Source organism: Nicotiana tabacum, chromosome 23 (genome assembly GCF_000715075.1).
Source record: "Nicotiana tabacum cultivar K326 chromosome 23, ASM71507v2, whole genome shotgun sequence".
NCBI lineage: Eukaryota > Viridiplantae > Streptophyta > Magnoliopsida > Solanales > Solanaceae > Nicotiana > Nicotiana tabacum.
In genome coordinates this window covers 115,840,972-115,867,097 of record NC_134102.1, presented here as the reverse complement: position 1 = coordinate 115,867,097, position 26,126 = coordinate 115,840,972, and the positions used below count along the sequence as shown (strand labels likewise).

General features: G+C 39.1%; 1 protein-coding gene across 2 annotated transcripts; it reads left to right on the top strand.

Annotated features, from left to right (window-relative positions):
- The first annotated feature begins 16,797 nt into the window (after positions 1-16,797).
- On the top strand, positions 16,798-23,651 carry LOC107813318 (tobamovirus multiplication protein 2A-like). Of its 2 annotated transcripts, none has more exons than XM_016638566.2 (7): positions 16,798-16,968; positions 17,346-17,664; positions 21,117-21,216; positions 21,668-21,748; positions 21,827-21,931; positions 22,555-22,770; positions 23,284-23,651. In XM_016638566.2, the coding sequence occupies exons 2-7, from the start codon at positions 17,423-17,425 to the stop codon at positions 23,389-23,391; spliced, it is 852 nt and encodes a 283-aa protein (XP_016494052.1). In that variant the 5' UTR covers positions 16,798-16,968; positions 17,346-17,422; the 3' UTR covers positions 23,392-23,651. The 2 variants fall into 2 exon arrangements, with proteins under 2 accessions (XP_016494052.1, XP_016494053.1); XM_016638567.2 differs by having other exon boundaries at positions 16,830-16,968; positions 17,400-17,664.
- Positions 23,652-26,126: the final 2,475 nt, after the last annotated feature.

Here is a 26,126-nt window from a genome sequence, read left to right as displayed (position 1 = left end):
CTTTGATGGCCTAGCGTACAAGCTTTATCAGTCCCCCTGGAAGATTTGGGGACTATACAAGCGGAGTAGATGATCGATGGTGAACGTACATGAGTCAATTTTGTTCACAAAGAATCGGAGGAGGATCACGATCCTCCACATCGATGGATGGATTTGGCCGAGGCATAAGTCGTACTTCCTCCAAAAGCCCAAAATGACCGAGTCCATCGGGCCCAATATAAAGGAATAAGTATAAACACTCAGATATCCCTCAACATGGGTAGTGATGTCGTCATCGGGCTCGGGAATCACTACATCCTTATCCACCCAGCTGCAGTCCTTTCGAACTATAGGAAGAATTACCTCAGTAATGGAGCAGATGTACCGTGACACCGCCTCACATCCACCTTGAACCAAAGAGGGCTTTTCGACCTTGAAGTCATCATTAACCGAACACCCCCCGGGGACAAACATTTTCAAGGGAGGCTCGGTTACCGGTTCATCTGTGGCCGCGCCCGGAGCGAACCTCTTGAGGATGACCACATCAGGGTCGGTCTCATCGACCTCAGTGGTCGGCTACGTAGAAGAAGGAGCATTTTTCTAGGGAACGATTTTGAAGCTATGAAGGAAAATGAGGAGATGAAGGGTGAGAACTTGCCAAGAAGATCAAGCACACTGGCTTATGTGAGAGGTAAAAGAAAGGTTGCAATTTGAAGAACAAAGGTAAGAATATTGAATAATGAAGGAAGGCAATGATATCTTGAAGGATCGAAGGTAGAAGCTTTGTCAAAAGTAATAAAAATGAACGAAAGAAGGGGTATTTATAGGGGCTTCGCGCCGTTTCGCATCAAGGAGCGGCCTGCCGACGGCTGACACGCGTTGGGGGTCATTATGACGCGACTGGCGGGACGTTTTAGTTTTTAGGCCGTTTCGTGTCGCAGCGTATTGGAGAAGAGATCAAAGAACTCATGTCGTTCCTCGTTGTTTCCGTAAAACTTACTCTCCGAGAAACGAGGGGACTATCTGTATATGGGTGAAACCGGACCCATGAGACGGTCCGATTTCCGATTAAATAAATTGAGTAAAGGACGTGATGACAAGGAGCCGAAATCGAGGTAATGGACTCATCGAGATAGGTTCCGGGGGCACGATGCCCGCCCTCGAGAATATCGGGGTCGTGACCCCGGTATCGGTCCAAATCTTAAAAGATTTCAGAGAGCATTATCGGGCGACCGAACATGATTAACAGTAGGCCGTGATATCCGTGACCGGCCGAGTATCGCGGCGTGGATCTCGGCACGTACCGACGGAAATCCGGTGATTAGTTAAACGGAAGATTGTTTTAACTTTTATGGAATTGTACCTAGAGTAGGACTCCCCTACTATATAAAAGTGGGGGGGGAGGGGGATCTGATTATTCATTAAGGACATTGTAACACGCATACCAAAGCAATATACTATTATTTTTTTGTTATTCAAAGATCTTACGTTTGTTGATTAGTGTTTCATTATTATAAGCCTGGGATCGAAGACGGATACCTCATTGAGGCTGCCCTTGAGTCCAGAATCATCCCCCTTTATTTTCTAGCTGTTTGATAATTTCATACATCTCTTATCTGTTTATTCTAGCAATCTTTTTTGTGTTGAATAAATCCACGTATCCTTAAAACCACTTACAAATTTAATTGTTATCCGTTTTTTAGGGTAAACATATTGATTAAAGAATATTCAGTGATACTATTTCAAAAATTGTTTAAGAAGATACACCTTAGATATATACGAATATTTGATATGCAGAATTTAATATCGAATCAACCATAAAATAAATAGTACAAAATTCTAAATAGAAATTGAATATTCTTATGCTTCAAACCAAGCGTCCCCTAAAAATATTCATGTCAAAGTATACTGACCACTGAGTTCGGTTTTACTACTTGAGATTATTCCAACAAAAAAAAAAATGGTTTACTCGGGATGACACTGTTTAACCTATGTGGATAGATCATTTAGTGACATTTGTTAGTGTTAAAGAACACACCTTAATTGTTGATTTCTGTCTTCGTTTTCTGCAACAGTTAGTATGTTTTCATGCTAAGATCATTATCACTCATGTCTTCATTAATTTCAGTTTAGCATGTTAACAATAACAAAAATCAATTTAACATGAATATTGACTAATTTATGTTCGTATTGCCTTTCTTACCATATTTACTTTCTTGTAACGTCGTTTATATGACAAACTGATAACCTAAAAGATAACAACAAGCGTTGACCAATGGTAAGTTTAATGCAAATAATCATGGTTTACCCTAAAATTCGAGTAAAAGTTAAACTTATTTAGTGGTTTCAAGAATACGTGATTTAATCCAATACTAATTGATAAACAAGGAATTAAATAGATAATCTGAAAAGTAAAATAAGTCAAACCAATATTCTGGCAGTGCTTTTGACTTCGATTCAAGATGGTCTCGAGATTGGGTAACAAGAACAATAAAGAACAAAAAATAAATAGTGATGAGCAGTAATAGATAGTAAGTGAAATAGAGAAAGCAATGTATGTGTATATATTTATTAGTGAATCATTCTCTCACTCCCCTACAAATGAATGGAGTCCCTCTTTATATAGTACAGGAATCCTAAATAAGGTACAATTCTAATAACGGAAATAAATCTCATGATTGGCGTCAATAACCGCTTGATTCGATTTTCGCCGAGATCTTCGGTCGGTTTCTAATATCTCTCCATTCCGTTATTATGCCTTACTCGAAGTCGGTCATGCTCAGTCTCGATCTTCAGCGAGCATTTCGATCTTCATGCTCCATACTCTGCCATTAAGCTCAAGCCTGGTCTATTACGAGCTTACTCTCGAGGAAGCTCCTCGTGCCTATGAAATCGGACATGCCCGATTTCGACCGTATACAGATAGTCCCCGCGTTCTTGGAAGAAATGATAAGAAACAGTTTGAGCCTTGATTTTCCAAAACCTCGATCATGACGTCGTCCTCATGACGTAAGTGACGGATGTGACCGAAACGTCCCGTCGGTTCAGTTCCCCAAATTATTAATGCCTGTCAGTTAGCGGTTGGCCACTAGCGCCACCGAACCGTCACCGTGAGCCTATAAATACCCGCTCCTTCATTGAATCAAACTTTACTTTTGCTCTAATCAAACCTCTAAGTCTTCTAACTCTTTTCGTCTCCTCCTTTTTGCCGTCTGTAGAGCTACCTTCGTTAGCACCGAAACCATCAATTTTTCATCTTCCTTCTCTTATTTACTTTATACAAATGGCGAAAACCTTAAAGACCGTACCGCAGAAGGAGAAAGCTTCTTGCTCCTCTTCCCGGTCGTCCGGCGGCAAGGCACCGGTGGAGCCGCTTCCCCATGAGTATGTTCCTGACCCGTGTACTCTAAAATCCGACTTCAAGGTCAAAAACCCTTCATCGATCCCGGGCCGATGTGAGCATGTGTCGATGTACATGTGATCGATAACGAAGAGCCACCTCAAGGCCATGAAGATGGACTGCAATTAGGGTCCCGAGGTCGTGGTGCAAATTCCTGCTCCCGAAGAGAGCATCACCGCTTATGTGGAGGGGTTCCTAAGTGTTTACACTTACCCCTTCACATTGGGTCCCCTCGACCCAGTGATTATTGATCTATGTAAAAGATATTAGGTCACCCTCGGCGAAATCCACCCCTCTCTATGGCGCATAGTAATCATGTTGCGCTTCTTTTTTAGCAAGACTGAGGGGCTAGAGCTTACTCTAAATCACCTCATGCGGTTGTACCGCGCCTCGAATCTATCGAGGACTAATCAGGCTCCAACGCCGGGCAACGAAGGCCTTGATTTCGAGTATCGACGAGGACAAGGATTGGGGTTGGATGAGCCGTTTTATACGGGTGAGGACCCACGACATTATCCCGGAAGAGAAGATACCGTTCCCTGAGGAGTGGAACTTCGGCCTTAAGTGATCTTTTAAACTTTGTTCTTCGTACCTTCTTCGACTTCACCTGATATCCCCTTTCGACATGCAGCTATTCCTTGGATGCCTCAAGCGGTACCTGACCTTGAAAATTGGGTTAGGAAGTTAGCCTCAACTTCCACTTATGCCGATCGCGCATGGCTTGATTTGGTAAGGGGCAGATGGGAGGCCAAGAACCATGGTAAGGATCTCCCTTTTCATGTTCTGAAACACTTTTTGTACTTCATTCATCACTAATTTTCTTTCATGCAGGCCTGACCAAGGATGCCATTTTGAGGCCTTCAAGTGACGAGAAAGAAACCAAGTCCCCGGTTCAGAAGCCGGGGAAAGACAAGAATAGGAAAACTGCCTCGCAGTCCGAGGACCCCAAGCCCAAACCTCGAAGGGTGAGGAGGAAAGTAATCGCTCTCACGATGGACTCGGTCCAAAAATTGAGAGACGGAGAAGAGGAAGAAGAGGAAAATTCCTCGGCACTAATGGCCCAACTTAGGAAAGCCGTCGAGGTCACCAAACCTTCTGAGCCGACGACAGCTGCTAAAATCAAACCTCGTGTCGAGGAGGCTTCCAAAAAGAAATCGGGTGGGATCCCTAATTATCAGAGGTCAAGATCATTTCTCGGCCATCTGCAATACACCGGACGGGGCCGGTTCTGAGACCCTGAAGATTTATCAGAGCGTCTCGAGCGACTTGCTCGGGACCATGACAGCAGGTCACTTGCCTTCTCTTCTGACTTTTTTTGAGGAGGCACTAAGGGAGGCTCGAGAGTTGAAGACCCCTAATATAGGCGAAGGCTCTAGTGTAGGGGATCCCTTTTGGGATTGCTTTACTGGAGTCGATGATGCCTCTGATATCGGTGACACTTCTATTCTTTTAGAAGAGGCCCGACATCTCTTATCTCGGGTAAGGATCAGTTTACTGCACTTCTTTTCTTTACTCTTTTTTCTCTAAATCTGAATTGTGTTTTCCTTTTTTGTATAGGCCTTTGCCAAGTTTCAAGCTTACCTTAGACAGTGTGAAACCAAGCTCCAAAAGGTCTCAGAGGAGAGGAACGCTCTGAAGCTTCTTTGCGGCCAAAAGAACGAAACTATAAAGGGCCTTCAAGTAGATTTGGCCAAGGCTCGTGAGGAAGAGGCCGAGCTAGATAAGCAGGTGAGCATCCGTTTGATAAAGTATGTACTCGACCCAACCGTGGAGGCTAATACTTCATTATCTCAGCTGCAGCAAAAGGTTGAAAGGATCGAGCTACTTCGGGGAGAAGTCGATCAGGTCAAGGCCGATTGTGATCTGTGGAAGGAGAATATGGACCGCGTGGTTGCGGAAAAAGAAACTACCTTGGCCAAATTGTCATCGGCCGAGGTTCAACTTCGGGGCATCAAAGAGAAAAGTTCGGCCCATGCCAAGAGGATCGAGGAGTTTGAAACCGGGCTTGCTGAGGCCAAGGCGGAGATCGAGAAGACAAAGTTCATGGCGGACAAGCCCATTGCCATGTACTGGGCCAATGTTGAGGCTGCTCAAATATAGATAAGGGAGGTTTCTGACCGAGAGCAATGGATCATTGACTCGGCAAAGTGTCAATCCTGAAGGGAAACCCTCAAGGAAATCCATACTCGAGGTTTTGACCTCTCCGAGGAGATAGCCCGAGCCAAGTTGCTTGAGGCTGAAGCCAGGCAGCTTATCTCCTTCGATGACAAAGACGATGATGGAGAAGGCAGTCAAGGCGGATCCGATGAGGGTCCTGAAGGAGAAGTTGCTCCCGGAGAAGAGGTCGAAACCGGCCATAGTTAGGACTTAGTTTCTCTTTTTGTAAGACCTTGATCGGTCTCTTGTACATAACCTTTTTTATCAATACATAATAGAAAAACTTCTTTTGAATGTCTTCTCAGTTTTATCAATATATATTAGTTAGGACTTAGTTTCTCTTTTATGTCTTCTCTGTAATCAAGTGAACACTAGTTCAAACTTAGAACAAACCCTTAGGTTTTTAGACACGCAAGGGCGAGTCCCCGAGCTCAATAATATGTTCGAGATTTCGGATGGCTTGATCGATGCCATGACTGCACTATTTTTATAACTATGTTCGAGTATGTTTCGAACTTAGAATAGAACAAACCCTTAGGTTTTTTATCAAATAATGGGTAACTTCCGAACTTACAGTAACATACCCCTTAAGGTTTTATGGCGGATCCTTGAGCTAAATTCAAGTCAACTTTATTTGAACTCAGAATAGTGGAACCTTAGGTCCGAGTTGAGTGAGAACAAAGTCTCGAACTCTAAATGTATTGGCCCTTAGGCCCTTTTAGGTTGGGCACATATGGACTCTAAAAGACGGCTATTATTTCCCTCTTTCGGCTTAAAAGACTTAGTAAAAATTTCTTTATGCCTTAGCATGTATTTTTTACCTATTGGATTTTTTTAGGGTCCGATGTCGGTTGAAACCCTTTTGTTTTTTGTGCCATAGCACGCTTGTGTTAAAGATAATTTGATTCCTCTTAAGATTTTTCGAGAGCTGATTTTATCGAAGCCCTTTTGATTATTTGCCGAGGGTAGCCTTTTTTAACCAATTATTCAGAGAATTTGAAGACCTATCATTATTGCTGAATTCAGACATCTCCGAGCCGCGTTATTTAGGCCGTAGCCTTTAGTTTGGCCGTAGTCTTCAGGTATGTATTTTGGCCGTAGACTTCGGGTATGTCTCTTGGGCTTATTTCCCAGTAACATTTCGAACTTGTTTGAAATGTCAGTCCCTGAGAATGGTGGCCTTGGCATATAGATCGAGGGGTGCCTCTTTGAGATCTTATGAATTTGTGTTTAGATAACTCGAATATGCGTATCATCGATGGTAGTCCCCGAGTGTATATTTGCACCTTGGCTCTTGAGTCGTTTCTCACAGTATCATAAATATGAGGTTTGTATAGTAGAGAATTTTCTTCGAGACGCAAAATGTTTAAATGAAGAGGGAATGCTTCTTTGAATAGTTTATACATGCGCATATGTTTTGCCATCGGGGATCGACTAATTTATATGGACACAGTGACCATTTGGCCCATTACAAAGCTTCCCTATCGAGGCTCTTTGACATGAAGTACTATTCTTGAGAATACAACATCCGAGGGTAATGCCCTCCAGTGTTTGGGGTTGATTGCAAAGAAGCCTTGGGTACTGTTGAATTGTCCTCAGGTAGCACATAATTGTTACCTCGTTAAAAACCTCGCCGGAAACACCCATTTGGGATAAAAACTGATCTAAGGGAAAAAGAGTGCAACACGTACTTTAAAACCCAAGGTCTCGATATCTTTGGTCGAACTCCTGTAATGACTTAGCGTTGAATATATATAAACGAAATAAGGGAGAAAGTCATACCTTAACAATAATATCGTTTGAGAAGTGATATGTTCCAGTTGTTTGGCAGTGGTTCACCGTCCATCGTTCCGAGTTTATAAGATCATATTCTGACTATATCGAGGACTTGATAGGGTCCTTCCTAATTCGGGCCGAGCTTCCCTTCATTAGGATATCGAGTGTTGATGATGACCTTCCTTAGGACTAAGTCCCCAACCCTGAAGTGGCGAAGTTTGGTTCTTCTATTGTAGTACCTTTCGGTTCGTTGCTTTTGTGTAGCCATTCGAACGAGTGCTGCTTCTTATTTTTCATCTAATAATTCGAGGCTAGTATTCATAGCCTCGTGGTTCGATTCCTCCATTGCATGTCGAAACCTTGCGCTGGGTTCTTCGATTTCGACTAGAATTAAGGTTTCGGAGCCATACACTAAGGAAAACGGAGTTGCCCCTGTATTGGACTTCGATGTTGCTAGATATGCCCAAAGGACTTCGGGCTGAATTTCTCTCCATTTCCCTTTAGCTTCGTTCAACCTTTTCTTCAGGTTTTGGATGATAGTCTTGTTCGTCGATTCGGCATGTCCGTTCCCACTAGGGTGATACGGTGTTGACAATATCCTTTTTATTTTATGGTCTTCGAGAAATTTTGTCATTTTATTGCCGATAAATTGTTTACCATTGTTGACACACGATGTGATCCCATATGAAGTCTATAACTTCTTTTTCTCTCACCTTCTCGAACGCCTGTGTTTCAACCCATTTAGAGAAATAGTCAGTCATAAATAAAATAAACTTATCTTTACCCGGGGCCGATGGAAGAGGGCCGACGATATCCATCCCGTATTTCATGAATGGTCATGAGGATAGGACTGGATGAAGTTGTTCTCCGGGCTGATGGATCATCGGTGCAAACCTTTGACATTTATCACATTTTCGAATAAACTCCTTAGCATCTTTTTCCATGCTATCCCAGTAGTATCCTGCTCTAATGATTTTGTGAATCAGTGATTCGGCATCGGAGTGGTTCCCGCAACTGCCTTCATGGACCTCTCGTAAAACAAAATCGGTGCCTCTTGGTCCTAAGCACACTGCCAATGGTCCATCGAATGTTCTTCTGTATAATGTTCCATATTGAACCAACGTGAATCGAGCAACTTTGGTTCGTAGGGTCCTCGACTCTTTAGGGTCCGATGGGAGCTTTCCATTCTTCAAGTATTCAATATATTTATTCCTCCAATCCTAGGTTAAGCTTGTAGAGTTCATCTCGGCATGACCTTCCTCGATCACAGATCTCGAGAGTTGAACGACAGTCCCCGAGCTGATCTCATCTTCCTCGACCGATGACCCCAAGTTTGCAAGTGCATCGGCCTTACTGTTTTATTCTCGAGGTACATTTTGTAAAGTCCATTCCTTGAAATGGTGCAATTTACCTACAGCTTGTCCAAATATCTTTGCATTCTATCCTCTCGAACTTCGAAGGTTTTGCTTACTTGGTTTACCACCAGTAAAGAGTCATACTTGGCTTCAATGACTTCTACCCCAAGCTTTTAGCTAGCTCGATACTTTCAATCATGGCCTCGTACCAGGTCTCATTGTTAGTCAACCTAGAAGTTTTGATAGATTTCCTAATAGTGCTACCCGTGGGCGGCTTCAAAACGATGTCTTACACGGACCCCTTCACATTTGAAGCACCGTCTATGAAAAGGGTCCATACCCCCGATGACATACCCGATTTTAACAAGAGTTCCTTTTCAACTTCGGGTACGAGGGTTGGCGTGAAATCTGCCACGAAGTCCGCTAAAATTTGAGACTTGATGTCCATACGGGGTTGATATTCGATGTCGTACCCACTGAGTTCGACGACCCATTTGGCCAATCGGCTCGACAGTTCGGGCTTGTGCAAAATATTATGAAGTGGGTAAGTGGTTAACACGCATACTAAGTGACATTGAAAGTACGGTCTTAACTTTCTAGAGGTGCTTATCAGTGCAAGTGCCAATTTTTCTAAGTGTGGATATCTAGTTTTTTCTTCTCCTAAGGATCGACTTACATAATAAACGGAAAAGTGCGTACCTTGCTCTTCTCGAACTAGAACACCACTTACCGTGATTTCAGATACTGCCAAGTACAAGTAAAGTTTCTCATCTGCCTTTGGAGTGTGAAGCAGTGGTAGGATCGATAGGTATCGCTTCAACTCTTCCAATGCCTGTTGGCATTCCGGGGTCCAGGCGAAATCATTCTTCTTTTTGAGTAAAGAGAAAAATCTGTGGCTTCGATCTGATGACCTCGAAATGAATCGGCCTAAGGCAGCTATCCGTCCAGTTAGCCTATGTACAACTTTTACACTATCCATGACAGCGATGTCTTCGATGGCCTTGATTTTATCGGGGTTGATCTCGATCCCCCGATTCGATACCATAAAGCCAAGGAACTTGCCCAAACCAACCCTGGAAAGCAGATTTCTCGGGGTTGAGATTCATGTTGTATTTCCTTAAAATCTTGAATGTTTCCTGCAAATGAGCCAAATGGTCCTCTGCGCGCAGGGACTTGACTAGCATGTCGTTAATATAAACCTCCATTGATTTACCTATTTGTTCTTCGAACATTTTATTTACTAGGCGTTGGTAAGTAGCTCGTGCATTTTTTTAGCTCGAAGGGCATTACATATAATAATATGTTCCATACTTGGTGATAAATGAAGTCTTTTCTTGGTCTTTCGGGTTCATTTGGATTTGATTGTACTCGAAATAGGCATCGAGAAAAGTAAGGATCTCGTGGCGGGACGTGGCATCGATCATGCGATTGATGTTAGGCAGTGGAAAAAAATCTTTGGGGCACTCCTTGTTTAAATCCTTATAATCTACACACATTCTAAGTTTATCCCATTTTTAGGGACTACAACTGCATTGGCTAACCATTTGGGATATTTCACCTCCCGAATGGATCCTAGTTTGAGAAGTTTAGTTACCTCGTCCTTTATGAATGTGTGCTTTACTTCGGACTGGGGTCTTCTCTTTTGCTTCACCGGTTTGAATCTAGGGTCCGGGCTTAGCCGATATGTCGTTATCTCTGGTGGAATCCCTGTCATGTCTAAGTGGGACCGAGCAAAACAATCTATGTTATCAACAAGAAATTGAATAAGTTTTTTCTTGAGTTCGAGGGTTAATCCCATTCCCAGGTATACCTTTCGCTCGGGCAGGTACTCGATCAATATAACATATTCCAGCTCTTCTACCGTTGATGATTTGGTCGCGTTAGTATCTTCGGGAATAACAAAAGTTCGAGGGGTCAGAAAATCCTCCTCTTCTTCTTCTATCACCTGCTTCCCCAATTCGATCGAGGATGGTGGTTGTGATTGCTATTTGACTTTCTATTTATATTTGATGCTCAACCTTTCTGAGGTTGATATTGTCGATATCGGTGTTACCTCATCGATGCAAACATTTCCTTTGCAGCATACTGCTCCCCGTATACTGTTTTTACACCATCTGATGTCGGAAATTTTATAATTTGGTGGAGAATCGAAGGGACTGCTCTCATATTGTGGATCCAAGGCCTTCCGAGTAGGGCATTGTACCTTATGTCGCCCTCGATCACGTGGAACTTAGTATCTTGAATGGTTTCAGCCACGTTCACCGGTAGAATAATCTCCCCTTTAGTTGTTTCACTGGCCATATTAAAGCCGTTTAGGACCCGAGCTGCGGGCACAATTTGATTTTGTAGGCCGAGCTGCTCCACGACCCTCGATCGTATGATATTTGCCGAGCTACCTGGATCCACTAAAACACGCTTAACTTGAACTTTATTTAATAAGATAGAAATTACCAGAGCGTCGTTGTGGGGCTGAGAAATGCCTTATGCTTCTTCGTCGTTGAATGATAAAGTGCTTTCGGGCACATAATCTCGGGTTCATTTTTCCCTAGTGATTGATACCTTAGTGTGTTTGAATATGGGTCCCTGTGGAATTTCGACCCCACCGATGATCATATGAATGACATGCTGGGGTTCCTCCTGTTCATTTTTCCTATTGGTGTCTCTTTCTCTGAAATGATTCTTGGCTCGATCGCTGAGGAACTCTCGAAGGTGACCCTCATTGAATAGACGGGCTACCTCCCCCCTTAATTGCCTGCAATTGTCACGCCCCAAAATCTCACCTGTCGTGATGGCGCCTATCTCGATACTAGGCAAGCCGACAACATCAATAACCCACAATTTCTTTTAAATACTGAAAACATAATAATTAAGTTTAAGAGTAAATCCCACAAACATTAGAAATAAACACACACACCCAAAACCTAGTGTCACTGAGTACATGACCATTTATACATTATAAGTCTGGGAAAACTCTGGTCTATAATACAATAACAAAAGGATAGGGAAGGAGAGACAAGGATTGCAAAACATGGAAGCTACCTCTGAATCTCCAGGAAATCAACTGTGCAAAACAATCAACACCCACTGTATCCGGGATCACCTGGATCTACACACGAAGTGCAGGGTATAGTATGAGTACAACCAACTCAGTAAGTAATAATAATAAATAAAGAACTGAAAGTAGTGACGAGCTTCTCAGGTAAGTCCAAATACAATACTTTCCAATATAAAAGAGTAGGCATGCACTTAGTTCAACATTTAATATTTCACTGAAATTTCATATCAAGGTTGACCGAAACAGAAAATAATGTTTTTTTTCCTGAAATTTCCAAAATAGTAATATATGACAGTTGAAATGCAGCAATTATGAAGTCAATGCATCCTCTTAGAATAACAGTCACTCAGTCCTCCCAATCACTCCAACCTCACAGTCACTCTTTCCTCACAATCACTCTTTCCTTACAGTCACTCATTCCTCACAGTCACTCATTACTCGCCACTCGCACTCAGTAGGTACCTGTGCTCACTAGGGGTGTGTACAGACTCCGGAGGGGCTCCTTCATCCCAAGCGCTATATCAAGCCAATCATGGCATAAATCAACAAAACATGCTGTGACGTGCAACCCGATCCCATAAATATCCTCATAATTAGGCACTCGGCCTCACTCAGTCATCAATCTCTTTAGTCTCTCGTGCTCTCAGAAATCATGATAAGCAGCCCAACAACAATGATATGATGCATCAATAAATAGCAACAGAGACTGAGATATGATATGAAATGAATGAACATGACTGAGTGTGAAATTGCAATTTGAGCATATAATTCAACCACAAAAATGACCCCAGTGGGTACCAACAATAACAACATATGCCTAAGCATGATTTTTAATACGAGTCTCAGCTCAATTTTTTCTAACACGTAGAGGATGTACGGATATCAACAGATTTTTCAACTATACAGTCCCATGGAATTTGACCAAGTCACAATTCCTACGGTGCACGCCCACACGCCCGTCACCTAGCATATGTGTCACCTCATAACCAATCACATAACACATAATCCGGGGTTTCATACCTTCATGACCAAATTTAGAACTGTTACTTACCTCAAACTGTGTAATTCTTTATTCCACTATGCCCTTGCCACGAGAATTTGACTCTGAAAGCCTCATATCTAGCAACAATTAATTCGATTCAGTCAATACCAATTATTGTAATTAATTACATAAGGAAATACTAATTTTTCAATAAAATCCGTAATTAACTCAAAAATTGCTCGTGGGGGCCATGCCTTGGAACCCGACAAAAGTTATAAAGTATGAACGCTCATCCAACCACGAGTCCAACCGTACAAAATTCACCAAATTCTGATATCAACTCGACTCTCAAATCTTTAATTAAAGTCTATAAATATTTCTACTATTTTTAATCCAATCTTTACCCATTTGAACTTAACAATCTTTCCACAACCTTATTGGTATGTATACATAATACTCTTACACCCAATAATCATACTATTATTCACCCATCTTTACTTCAAACCCGGAATTGAAGAATTAGGGAAAGAAATTCTTACCTCTTTGAAGCCCTATCAAGATCCTTGTGAAATCTTCAAACCTTGAACAAGAATTGATGGATAAATGACTAAGTCTTCGCTTTCTCTCTCTAAAATGCTCTCACCTCTCTCTAAAATGTCAGATTTTGGCTAAAAAATGAGCTTTAAGGGCTATAAATCGAAGTTGGGTCGGGTTAAAATTTAAAAAGAATGGAAGCTCCGACGCAGTTATGCGATCGCATAATAGGTATGCGCTCCGCATACCGGCCGCATAATTTGGCCTCCAAAGATGGGCGTTACTGACCCGGTCTGCGGTCATTATGCGGCCCGCATACTTGTGCTGCGGTAACATAATGCACCGCAAAACAAGTCTGCGGTCGCATAGTGCACCGCAGATTTTTTTCAAATCTTGCCCCTCTCCTGATCCACTTTGCGACCATTATGCGGTCCACAGAGTGATTCTGCGACCGCATAGTGGTTGCAGAAATGACCCTTTTTCCGACAAAATTTTTCTTTACACATCGGTGCATTGTTCAACCCAAAAATGCCGAGCCGCGGCGAGCCTTGCTCACCGCGAGAAAGTTTTATAATCTTTTTACTAATTGATCTACCTCGGCACCACCAAACCTTAATTTTCTTAGCAAAAATTCTCCGGGGTCGTTACACATAAGTCAACATCCAGTCAACCTTTTCAACTTAAATTCGAAACCTTGGAACTAAGTGCTCCAAATTATTTCAAAACCTTACCAGACCCAAACCAATTACCACGACAAGCCAAATAACAACTGTAATTCACAATTTGAGCAGTAAATAGGGGAACGAGATTGCAATAGTCAAAACAACCCGCCGGGTCGTTACAACAATCCTCAGTTTTGTGACCATACGTGCCATGATACTTGCATATCAAATTTGGGTTTCTTTGAGAAGGATCAATTTGTATGGGTCTGGGCCACCTAGTATCTTTGATCCTTCTGATTGCCGATACAATGCGTGATGCATCAATACTAAAATTATATTCCGATAACCGAGGTGCTTCTGTGGGATCGACGTACTTGTCAAAACCACTCTTGCTCATAAGTCCCAGAGAATTCTGTCCTCGATCACTTCTCCGATCGTTCTGGGCGGAATTGTGTCCTGAACCATTGTCCTTATTGTTCCTTCGATCTGCAGTATATGGTTGATATCAGTCTCTATTCTACCTTGGCTCCCTGTCGACGTCCCTCTGGTTTTTAACTGCCGACCTGTTTGGATGTGCTGAACTGGAAGGGGCTCCCAATTGATCGTCCTCGACCCTGATCTTCGATTGGTATAGATTGTGCACATCTGCCCACGTTACAGCTGGATACTCGATCAAGTTTTGTTTCAACTGATGTGATGCTATCGAACTCCACTCGTTCAACCCTTGGGTGAAAGTTTGGACGGCCCAATCATTTGTGACCGGTGGTAACTCCATGCGTTCCATTTGAAATCAGGACACGAACTTCCCAACATTTCATTATCCCTTTGTCTTATCTTGAAAAGGTCCGATTTCCTCGTTGCGACCTTTATGGCCATGGCGTGTGCCTTTACGAAAGAATTTTCTAACATGGCAAATGAGTCGATAGAATTTGGTGGCAGGTTGTGATACCAAATCATTGCTCCCTTCGAAAGGGTCTCTCTGAATTTTTTCAACAGCACATATTCAATTTCATCATCCTCTAAATCCTTATCCTTGATGGCGCATGTATATGAAGTAACATGCTCATTGGGATCGGTAGTACCATTATATTTGGGTATGTCTGGCATACGGAAATTCTTTGGAATAGGCTTCAGAGCCGCACTTGGAGGAAAGGGCTTTTGTAAAAACTTCTTTGAGTCCATCCCTTTCAAGATTGGCGGTGCCCCCGGTATCTGATCAACTCGAGAGTTGTATGTCTTCACTTTTTTTATCGTTGGCTTCGATTCTCTTCTCCCCGATTCAATTTTTTTGGTGAGATTCTCGAGCATTTTAATTATCGCAGGATCAGTCCCCGATTTGTTACCATTTGGCCTCTCCTGTACTAGCTCGGTACGGCGAGTAATTTCCGGCTCGACCCTATTCGGAGCTTTGTGTTGATTTTGTAACTGAGCAATATCAGCTTGCTGAGCCAGAAACATCTCAAATATTACTTGGAGACTGACTCCCTCTTCTCCTCTGCCCTGTGTTCCTTGGCCACTAGATCTGCCTTCTCTGCGTACACTCCCATCGAGATCTGCGCCTAGCTCCGCATTTAGAGCAACGTGCGAACTGACATCGACGGGGTTGGCAACCGGAGCTCCCCCGTGATTAGCCTGTGGCACTTCGATTTCTGGAGCAATCACATTTTCGTTTCCACCATAGAATCCGAGGCCATTGTCACCGTGGGTGGATGCGTTTTGTGAGTTTGACATGTTTTAACCTGAAAGCAAAGATACTTGACATGAACAAGCGTAAAATAGTGTGTTTCACCAGAATCACTACTGTAAAACCACTATTATCCTTAGCCCCACGGTAGGTACCAAACTGTTTACCCTAACATTCGAGTAAAAGTTAAACTTATTTAGTGGTTTCAAGGATACATGATTTAATCCAATACTAATTGATAAACAAGAAATTAAATAAATAGTAAAATAAATCAAACCAGTGTTCTGACAGTGCTTTCGACTTCAATTCGATATGGTCTCGAGGTTGGGTAACAAAAATAATAAAGAATAGAAAATAAACAGTGATGAGCAGTAATTGATAGTAAGTGAAATAGAGAAAGCAATATATGTGTATATGTTTATCAATGAATCGTTTCCCCCTACAAATGAATGGGGTCTCTCTTTATATAGCAGAGGAATCCTAAATAAGGTACAATTCTAATAACAGAAATAAATCCCATGATTGGTGTCAATAACCGTTTGATTCGATTTTCGCCGAGATTTTCGGTCGGTTGCTAATATCTCGCCATTCTGTTATTATACCTTACTCGAAGTCGGTCATGCTCGGTCTCGATCTTCAGCGAGCACTTCGATTTTCATGCTCCATACTCTGCCATTAAGCTCGAGCCTGGTCTATTACGAGCTTACTCTCGAGGCAACTCCTCGTGCCTATGAAATCGGACATGCCCGATTTCGACCGTATACAATCATATAAATTAGAAGAAAAGGGAAATATCATCAATAATCTAATTTTAATAATCTAAAAATAAAAAATAATTTATGTATACATTTGATTGTTAATAATTTTAAATACCAAAAAGAATGAAGATATTAGATATGAATTTTAATATCCATAAGAAATCCATCTCCAACCACCACAAAAAAGACGAAGAAGAAGAAAAGAGCAAATAAAAAAACAAAAGTATTATTTTCAATGATTTTTTTTGTGTGATGCCCTTTAATTATATTAAAATTTAAAAATATTTAAATTTATAATACAAAATAAATTATAAATATTCATGTGTCTATATATATCTCAATAGAAATATAATATATAAAATTTAAATACAAATTATTTTTAAATATAGATTGACATTATTCTTTTTGTAAGGAAATTCTATCACATAAATAGAAATAGAATGAGTTTGTACTTCGCAAAAATAAGAGTGCCCATATCGTAAACCATTTTAGCGATAACGGAAAGGTACCAGACAGACAGCTAACCTTTTGGCCAATTTGTTTTTCCTTTTTCTCTTCAACTCTCTCTTTCTCTTACAACCTTCCAGTCTTCCCATCTCAAATCTTGCCGCTATTCTGCTTTTCTTGTAAGTATTTTTCAACCCATTTTTCCCCTTTTCTGTTTTTGTATAAGTTCAATTGATAATCCCAAATCTTGGTGAATTGTAATTATATCTCAAATTTCTTGCTCCAAGACTTTAAATTTCTTGTGATTTTTTACCTCTTTAATTGTTTTCCCATAACAGATCCATCCATAATCAAAATTATCATATTCCTTTTGGTGTGATGCATCTATATAAAGCTGCTTTATTCTTTTTAATCAAATGGGTATTTATTGGATATGATTATGTACATATGTATTGGTGTTAGACAATCTATATTTTGTGAAAAAGTTTGGATTTTTATGTGTCTTGGATAATTCTGAAGTATTGACGAGTGGGTTTGTGCATGTTGGTATTTTTAGGGAATTTGATGAATTAGCTGAAATTTTAAAAGGAGCTGTTTGCTTTATTTCAAGGGTTTGTGAAGGAAGTGTAGAGAATGGCGTGTAAAGGGTTTTGGGAGTGCTTGTTGAAGCTCTTGAACTTCTTGTTGACCCTTGTTGGTTTGGCAATGGTGGGGTATGGTATTTACCTCTTTGTTGAGTACAAAAATCATTCGTCCTCTGGGGATGATTACCCGGTTGCACCTACAAGTAGTGCTGAAGTGATTGAGCTCGGTCGTCCAATGTTGATGGCTGTATCTGTGGCTGAAAACATCTTTGATAAACTTCCAAAAGCTTGGTATGAATACCCTTTTCCCCATAATGCTTATTTTGATTGTTTCGTGCCAAGCCTTGAAGCTGAATTCGAGATGATTGCGATGGTGTGATACTGGAAGCTGTATTTGCTAGTTAGTAATGTCGCATATGCTAGTTCTTCATTGTTTTTTAGAGGGATGTCACACTTAAAAAAGATAAGGGCAGAATTTTTTAAAGAGTTAAAAGGTATAGTCTGTTGCTTCTCTGATTAGGGAAATTGAGAAGATAGTATCTTCCGCATAGGAGATGATTGTTCATTTAGACAGAATAAACGTGAACTGGATTTGGGAAACATTGCTTGATTTTTTCCTAAGGATTTACTTGCGTCTAATGATCTCTCTATCTTTTTCACTTTGTTCCGTGAGAAGTACCAAAATAGATGATCTCAAGTTCTCAATACTAGGTTTATTTCTTCCACTCTTTGTACATCAAAGGGATTTGTTCTGCTCGTTGGACTAGAAGTACTCGGTACTTCCTTGTCTTTCTTCGTGGAAAGTACAACAAAAGTGCGATTCACAAACCTTGCACTTCAACTTACAGCAGGTACTCATGTGACTAACTCCTTTTTCCGTGGTCGTGCCAGCTCCAACCGTCATCTTGTTTAGTGCTTCCATGACCAACCCCCTCCCTTCCTCATTTTTAGCCATCATCTAGCCACCATTTCCATAGAGTAATGATCCCTTCTGCATTTTCCTTACCAGGGATCGTGTATTTCACCCATCTCTCTTTTGGTGTCAGTCCTAACTATGTTAATCATGGTCTGAATCTCACCAAACCCACCTGCACTATCTTAACCCCCCGATTTGATGATAGCCCTTTTCTACCTGATATAAAGTGTAAACAGATTTTCTCTGCTTCTATGCTTCTCGTGTTCATGTCGTCAACATCTCGTGCTCAACATCTCTAACATATAAGGTGATTGATTTGGGGTATTCCAGGACATGGATTAACTGCAAACTTCATGCATCTCCATTGTCAGTTTTGACTGTGTATGAAAGGCTTTATATCCATCCCTTGATAGACTTCAAACTCTACTCTTCATGTCAGGAATACCCGTCATCCGGAATGTATGACTTCAGTTTTAGTTTCATCCTCATTTTTCCTTCCTTTCAGTTTTCAGGGGTGCTGTTGGGTCGGGGGGGGGGGGGAGTTTGGAAGTTTTTTATTCTTTCTCTGTGTAGAATGTAAAGTACATTCCATGGAAGTGATTGAGACACTTTCCGAAGGAAGTGGGATGCCTCTATTGTACTGTATTTAAGGAGTTTGTATAAAACCAAACTACGTTCAAGAAAACATGAATTGAATTGTCAATCTATGTACTGTAATTTTCTTTTGGAGATTATGAAGCTTATTTTACTAAAAAATTATGATTTTTAGCGATGAGGAAAATCACCTCCAACTTCACAAGTCGTAATTTAGAACTTCTAGGAAGCAAGTGAAACAAATTTTAATTTTAATTTTATTCAATAGAGTTTTTGGTAGGGACTTCTTACTTAAAACAGGTCATGACCCTTTGAGGATTATGATGGCCAGAAATGTTTCTTTCATCTAGGGTATGGATTACTCCGCGGTGCTGTAATCCTTTTGTATTACATGTTTGCTGCATTGACAACAAATAGTGTCTGCCTGTGGAACTGATATGTAATTCTTTTTTATGGCATAATATATTGGGGCCCCACCTGAACTTAACACTTTTTATTCAGTGCACACCTGAACTATTTTGGTCTTAATTACCCCCTTGAACTTGGCGGTTTGATAACATTTGCCCCCTTGAATGTTGACATGACAAAGAGAATGGATATACTCTCTTTTAGGCGTGTGAGAGTGGTGAGAAATAAAAAAATCAGCTTCCAAGTGGGGTATTTTTCAACTGTTAGTTGCCACATAATCATATACTATGATTTGTTTGTTCTAACTATGTATATTTTTCTTACCTTTACTTAATATACCACACATATTTGACCTCAATTTGCAATTTTTTATTTCTTTTTTGGTGAAATGGCTACTTGTTTTTATCGTGTATTTCTTCTTTTTCTCCAAATATGTAAAAAAATATTTGACTAAAATCAATTATTTTTAGTCAGAGAAAGCGTTAATGGGTTTCAAGTATGCATTTCATTTTATTTCTTCTTTAGATGCAAGATATTTATTCTAACTGTTTAATTTTATTCTGCGCCAACTATACAAATTTTTTACCGAGAGCTCCATTATTTTTAACTAGACTAGATAAAGAAGTTTTAGCTAAAATATCGGAGCTCAAACTATTAAATTTTCTTTTATTTCTTATTAGATGCAATGACTTTATCCCAACTATGTACTTTTTAATTTCCCCACGAAATTTATAAAAGAAATTGCTAGAACTCGATATTTTTAGTCAAATACAATTTTTTAGCTTAAATAATGGATTTTAACTGTGTCTTTTTGTATTTCATCTTTAGATGCGATGACGATTTGTTTCAGCTAGTATTTCTTCTTTTTGAAAGGGCCGAATATGTAAAAAGAAAAAATTTGGATGAATATCCAAACATGTCTTTTACAAAATTTGGCTGGGAAAAAAGATTTAAATTTTTAAATTTATTTAAAAGGGAAAAATATATATTTTATTATGAAAATTCCACGTGGACAAAATATATCCACGTAGCAGCGAGTACATCACACCTCCTTGGGCTGAGGTCGGAGGGGGAGGGGGAGGGGGCGAAGTCTAGCAAGCTGACAAGTTGAAGGGGTAATTAAGACCAAAACTAGTTTAAATGTGCACGGGATAAAAAGTGCCAAGTTCATGAGGGTCCCGATATATTATGCTTTCTTTTATTTTAGCATTTTGCTAAAAAGTAACTTGCCTTGTATTTTTGCAGAAAGTATATGCAACGATTGAACTAATTTGGGTGTTCCGTAGGAGTAGAAGGGAAAGAAATTTTGAAATGTAATGAAAAAAATTAACTATATATGGTCTTCACCTCTTTGTTCGTGTCAATATTAAATGATAAACAGAGACAAGCCTTTTCGTCATAATATGTCGTTAGTTTTGAGTGGGTTTGAATTCTCAGAACCTATCTACATGATTTATAGAAAATAAATAATGAAAAGACCATTCTTCCTTCTATTGCTAATCGATGACTTTTTTCTTGGGATAAAGTTTTGCTAGGGATTACTAATATGTGCAGAGGTTGAATTATTGTGTCACCTGTTTGTTTGCGTCCATATTATGTTACAAATAGAGATAAGAGCCTTTTGTCATAATATATCTTTAGCTTTGAGTGGGTTTGAATTCTCAGAACTTGCCTACATGATTTATCAAAGTATGAAATGACAAGATCATTCTTCCTTCATTGCTAATGCTGACCTTTCTTTGAGATAAAGTTTTGCTAATGTTCAGTTGATTTGATTTTGTATATGTTCTGTGGAAAACTAATTGATCTATTTGTTATGTTGCAGGTTCATATACTTATTCATTGGTATTGGAGCAGTTCTTGTTGTTGTATCTTGCTGTGGTTGCATTGGAGCGGCAACAAGGAACGGATGCTGCCTGAGTTGTGTATCCTTATTATTTGTTTAGTCTTCATGATCACTTATATGTGAAAAGCCTAAATTCTTTTGATGAAATATATTCTTTCATCAAATATTTAGAAATGCTAGAAGTTATGTTGTTGGGCAGACTTATGATTTGGATCAATAGGAGCATTTTCAGTCAGATTTTTGAAATCTTCCTTTTATAGCTTTTTCTTTTGAACTTACTTGGATGAGTTCTGGATCATTTTAGGCTTAATCCTAACTTCGTCACATGTCAGAGGAGATGGATTAGACGACATGTCTATTAATTGCTTTTTCAGTTTATCGTTATCCTCTTGCCCGTGTTGCAGTACTCCCCCAACCCCTCATGTCCGACAGGAGTTGTTGATTTTTAGGATATCGGAGTTACTAGAGTGTTCTTCTGATTTCTCTTCTCAGGCTTCTATGAAGCATGTTTGGCACCTTAACTATGACAGTACTCTGTGCTGCTTTTCTTGTTGATCTTGGTAGAGCTTGGTGCTGCTGGTTTTATATTCTTTGACAAAAGCTGGAGAGAGGTAAGAGTTTTTCTAGTTCATGATTTCACTTTCACACTATACATTTGTTGTCATAAAAGTGATGAAAGTCTCTGTCAGGAAATTCCAAGTGACAAAACGGGCAACTTTGATACAATCTATGAATTTCTGGAGGACCACTGGAAGATTATCAAGTGGGTTGCCCTTGGGGCTGTTATTTTGGAGGTGAGGTTAAGGACAATATATATGGTTTGTTGTTTCCAAGAAAAAAGAGGGGAAAAAAGAACAGAACTCTCTGTTGGATCATACCTTGTTGGATTATGAGTGAAATACAGGAGTTTATGTGAAACTGCTATCAATGTTGTTTGCGCTCTGCACCATGTTCTTTCACATTCAATTCCGTTATGTTGTCTATCTATGATCCTTTGAATTTTTTACTAGCTATTGACCCTATTCAGATGCCTATCTCCACAGCTTGAGTGGTTATGTTGCTAAATATGCTCATGCATTCACTGAATTTGTCTGCAAAATGCATTAAATGTAATCTATTCATCCCTGTGGGTGCAATATATGTCCCCTACCAGTTATATCTGCTGTGGCCTTTTAGTGTGCATTAGAGATGTTGGCATGGCCCTAGTGAAAGTCATTGCTTACTGCTGTCTTGACCATATTCAGTATAGATTTGCGGATATAGCAGAGGATATTTGACCTGGATGTTTGTTTTGTCCTTTCCTCCCAGTATAACAACTAAGTGTCAATCCCGAACTAGTTGGGATTAGTTACGCCAATCTCAATAATGTCTCTATCTCCCAGTATTTCTCAATTTTGGCTGTTGACATGAGTTGCAGGCTCTTATATTCTTATTGGCCCTCGTTGTAAGGGCAGCGAATAGACCAGCAGACTATGATAGTGATGATGAGTACATAGGTGGTCCCAGACAACAAATCCGTCAGCCACTGATCAACAATAGGCCACCGAATCCTGCAACTGGTGTCCCTGTTGCTGGTACCCTTGATAATCGTCCGAGTAGAAATGATGCATGGAGTACACGCATGAGGGAAAAGGTCTGCTTTCTGTTAATTTGCTTTTCTTGCATGTTAATGTGGATGATGATGTTTTTAACCGTCTTGGTTGACTGCTCAACGCTTGTTATTACCAACTACACAATCTTTTATAGTTACTTTGCACTCATGAGGATTTTTATAATCGGTGCTTGTTTGTGGTGCACTATTATTTTGACCTTTCTGGAACTTTGCGGAGATGCATTTTCTTTTCTTTTGAAAAAATATCCGATCACAGCAAGACCTTTTGTTTTGCATCAGCCAGGGCTTAGTCAGATAATGAGATGATTTTTACTTTGAATTTCCTTCCTAGTTTCAAAAAAGCTTCCTTGTGACAGCATATGGGATTATTGTTTCAGTTGGCTTGTGGCAGTAGATTCATATGGTTTTTATCTTGTTTATGTACTAGCAAGTAGCAAGTGCACTTATAATATTTGGGTCTCTTGTGAAACCTCTTTCCTTTTGATAGTACTGCTATTTAGTTTCTGACTTGATTCTTGAATGGTTGTAATGCAGTATGGGCTCGATACATCGGAGTTCACTTACAACCCATCGGACTCAAACAGATATCCGCAAACTGCCGTACAGCCACAAGAGGAAAGGAAGGGTTGTGCCATAATGTAATGATGGGCTTATGGAGGACTCATGATTGTGTTTGTTTGTGTAATTTAGTCTGGTGTGAGGTATTTGTGTCTTTTGTAAGCATTTTCTCTTTGTGGAGTCTATGTACAAAACACAGTTTTCAGGATCTTCACTTGTCTTAACAGCACATTTTGAAGGCTAATATCTCTTCAGTTTATTAAACATGATTAATGACAGTGTTTGGTTCTTGTCAGAATCATGTAAAAGAAGATGAAATTGAACTTCAGGGAAGTAGTTTTCTATATCTGGGGTATTCTCATGTTCTTAATAGTACTAAAACAACGTATTCGAATGCCCTCGGTTGGTTGTACCAATGTATTCTAGTTTACGTTTGAATTTCCTCCACGATTCTACGGCTTTTTAGTTGATTAGGTAAAAGCTATTGGGTTCACGTAAACTCATATTTCTAACTATATATCTTTTGTCCCTGATAGAAAGACTAATCTTAAATTGATCCTTGCTCAAAGTAGTGGAGAGAGAAAGGTGTCCGTCAAGAATACAATTTAAGATTTTAAAATAGAACAATAAGAGGATTAAGAATTTTAACTTGATATATAGTTCTTACCTATCAAGCTCCTATTGTAGTTAATCACTTCTTTTCTCCATCGTGATTCATGACCCGCTAAAGTTATTCCAAAGAAGTAATCTTACCATCTTTAATTAAAGACCTCTTAACTCTTCTTTTTTTCTCTTTTTGATAAAGGATTCCAATTCTTGTCTATTTCTTCAAAACATTATACCAAAGATAGAAGGAAAGATATATAGGGACAAGTCTAGTAGAAATTATAAAAAGCAGAAAAAGCCACAGATATATATAGAATATATGTACTAACTAATGCAAGTGAAATTAGTCGTAAGAAACACTTGTTTGCTCCTTTAATTTTGTTGCTTTCTACTTCAAGAATCTCTACAACAGCATATAGACTTGTTCTTGTTTGATTGGAGTCTTTGGAGAGACATAACTTAAAGTGATGAACCGTTGCTTTTATCATTATTACAATAACTGTAGTAAATGACACTTTATTCTTTTCTTGTTATAAGGAGCCTAGCTAGGAATATTCATACCTCCAAACAACTATATTTAAAAGAAACCAACATTATTTTAGTACAGAAAACCTAGCTAAACCACTAGAAACAGAAAAAATACAACTCTATATATAGTAGAAATGAAAATTAGGAAAGTACTATATATCTTAATATGGCAGTTATAAGCACAGAACACATATTTTTCTCAAAAGCTTACATGCTTCCATCAGATAATGATATAGAAGAGTGTCTTGCATTGGTGAGAGAAAAAAGTTTCATATCACTAAACCAACGTTGTGACACAGTTCTTCACTTTCTGGCCATAAAAGGAAATGTTGCTGCTTTTAGAGCACTTATTAAAGAAGGTCTTCTTAGTATAGAAGCACTTAGAAAGAAGAATGTCAAAGGATGTACAGCATTGCACGAAGCCGCGAGGTATTATTAAAATGTGTGACCATCGCATCTATTTAATTTTTTTTTTTAAAAAGATGGTAAAATTTTATTTATTCAATTATTTGTTAACACGATCTTTTATGTATGAGCTGATTCTTTTTGGCCGTAAGACTTAAACTCACGATTCTCTATGTGCTCTGACATTATATATATTTTTTACAGCTTACGGTAAAGGGCCAAATATACCTCTCTACTTTCGAAAATGGTCTAAGAATATCCCTCGTTATACTATTGAGTTATTTATACCCCTGCAGTCATACTTTGGATTCAAATATACCCCTCATTTAAACGGAGGGACACGTGTCATCATCATGTTGGTCAATTCTAAATATCTCTTAATTAATTAAAAAGACTCATAATCCATACCTGAAAAATAATTTTTTTTTTTTGTAAAAACTGAAAAAAAACTCAAAAACATTTTTACTAAAAACTGAAAAAATGAAGATATTTTTTTTCCAGTTTTTACAAAAAACTGCTTTAAAAAAACTGAAAAATATTTTCTAAAACAATAATTTTAAAAAACTAAAAACAAAACTGAAAAACAATTTTTTAAAACAATTAAAAACTGAAAAAAACTTAAAACTGGAAAAAACTAAAAAAAATGAAAATATTTTATTTCCAGTTTTTACAAAAACACTGCTTTAGAAATTTGCTTTTTAGTTTTGTTTTCAGTTTTTACAAAAATATTATTTTAGAAAATATTTTTCAGCTTTTTTAAAGCAGTTTTTTGTAAAAACTAAAAAAAACAAATTTTAGTTTTTTTCAGTTTTTAGTAAAAAAATGTTTTTAGTTTTTACAAAAAAATTGCTTTAGAAAATTGATTTTCAGCTTTTTATTTTATTTTATTTTATAGTTTTTTCAAAAACATTGTTTTAGAAAATATTTTTCAGTTTTTTTAAAGCAATTTTTTTTTGTAAAAACTGAAAAAAAAAATATTTTCGTTTTTTTCAGTTTTTAGCAAAAATGCTTTTTAGTTTTTTCCAGTTTTTACAAAAAAAAAATTATTTTTCGGGTATGGATAATGAGTCTTTTTAATTAATTAGGAGATATTTAGAATTGACCAACAGGACGATGACACGTGTCCCTCCATTTAAATTAGGGGTATATTTGAACCCAAAGTATGACTGCAGGGTATAGATAACCCAATAGTATAACAAGGGTATTCTTAGACTATTTTCGAAAGTAGATGGGTATATTTGGCCCTTTCCCGTATTTTTTATAGAGAAAGTCCACTTGTA

What these genes read in the sequence shown, in the direction of transcription:
- LOC107813318 (XM_016638566.2), top strand. Translation starts at nt 17,423, where the DNA reads ATGGCGTGTAAAGGGTTTTGGGAGTGCTTGTTGAAGCTCTTGAACTTC. An exon ending in GATAAACTTCCAAAAGCTTG is followed by an intron (nt 17,665 to 21,116) that starts GTATGAATACCC and finishes GTTATGTTGCAG; the next exon opens with GTTCATATACTTATTCATTG. An exon ending in TTGGGGCTGTTATTTTGGAG is followed by an intron (nt 21,932 to 22,554) that starts GTGAGGTTAAGG and finishes CATGAGTTGCAG; the next exon opens with GCTCTTATATTCTTATTGGC.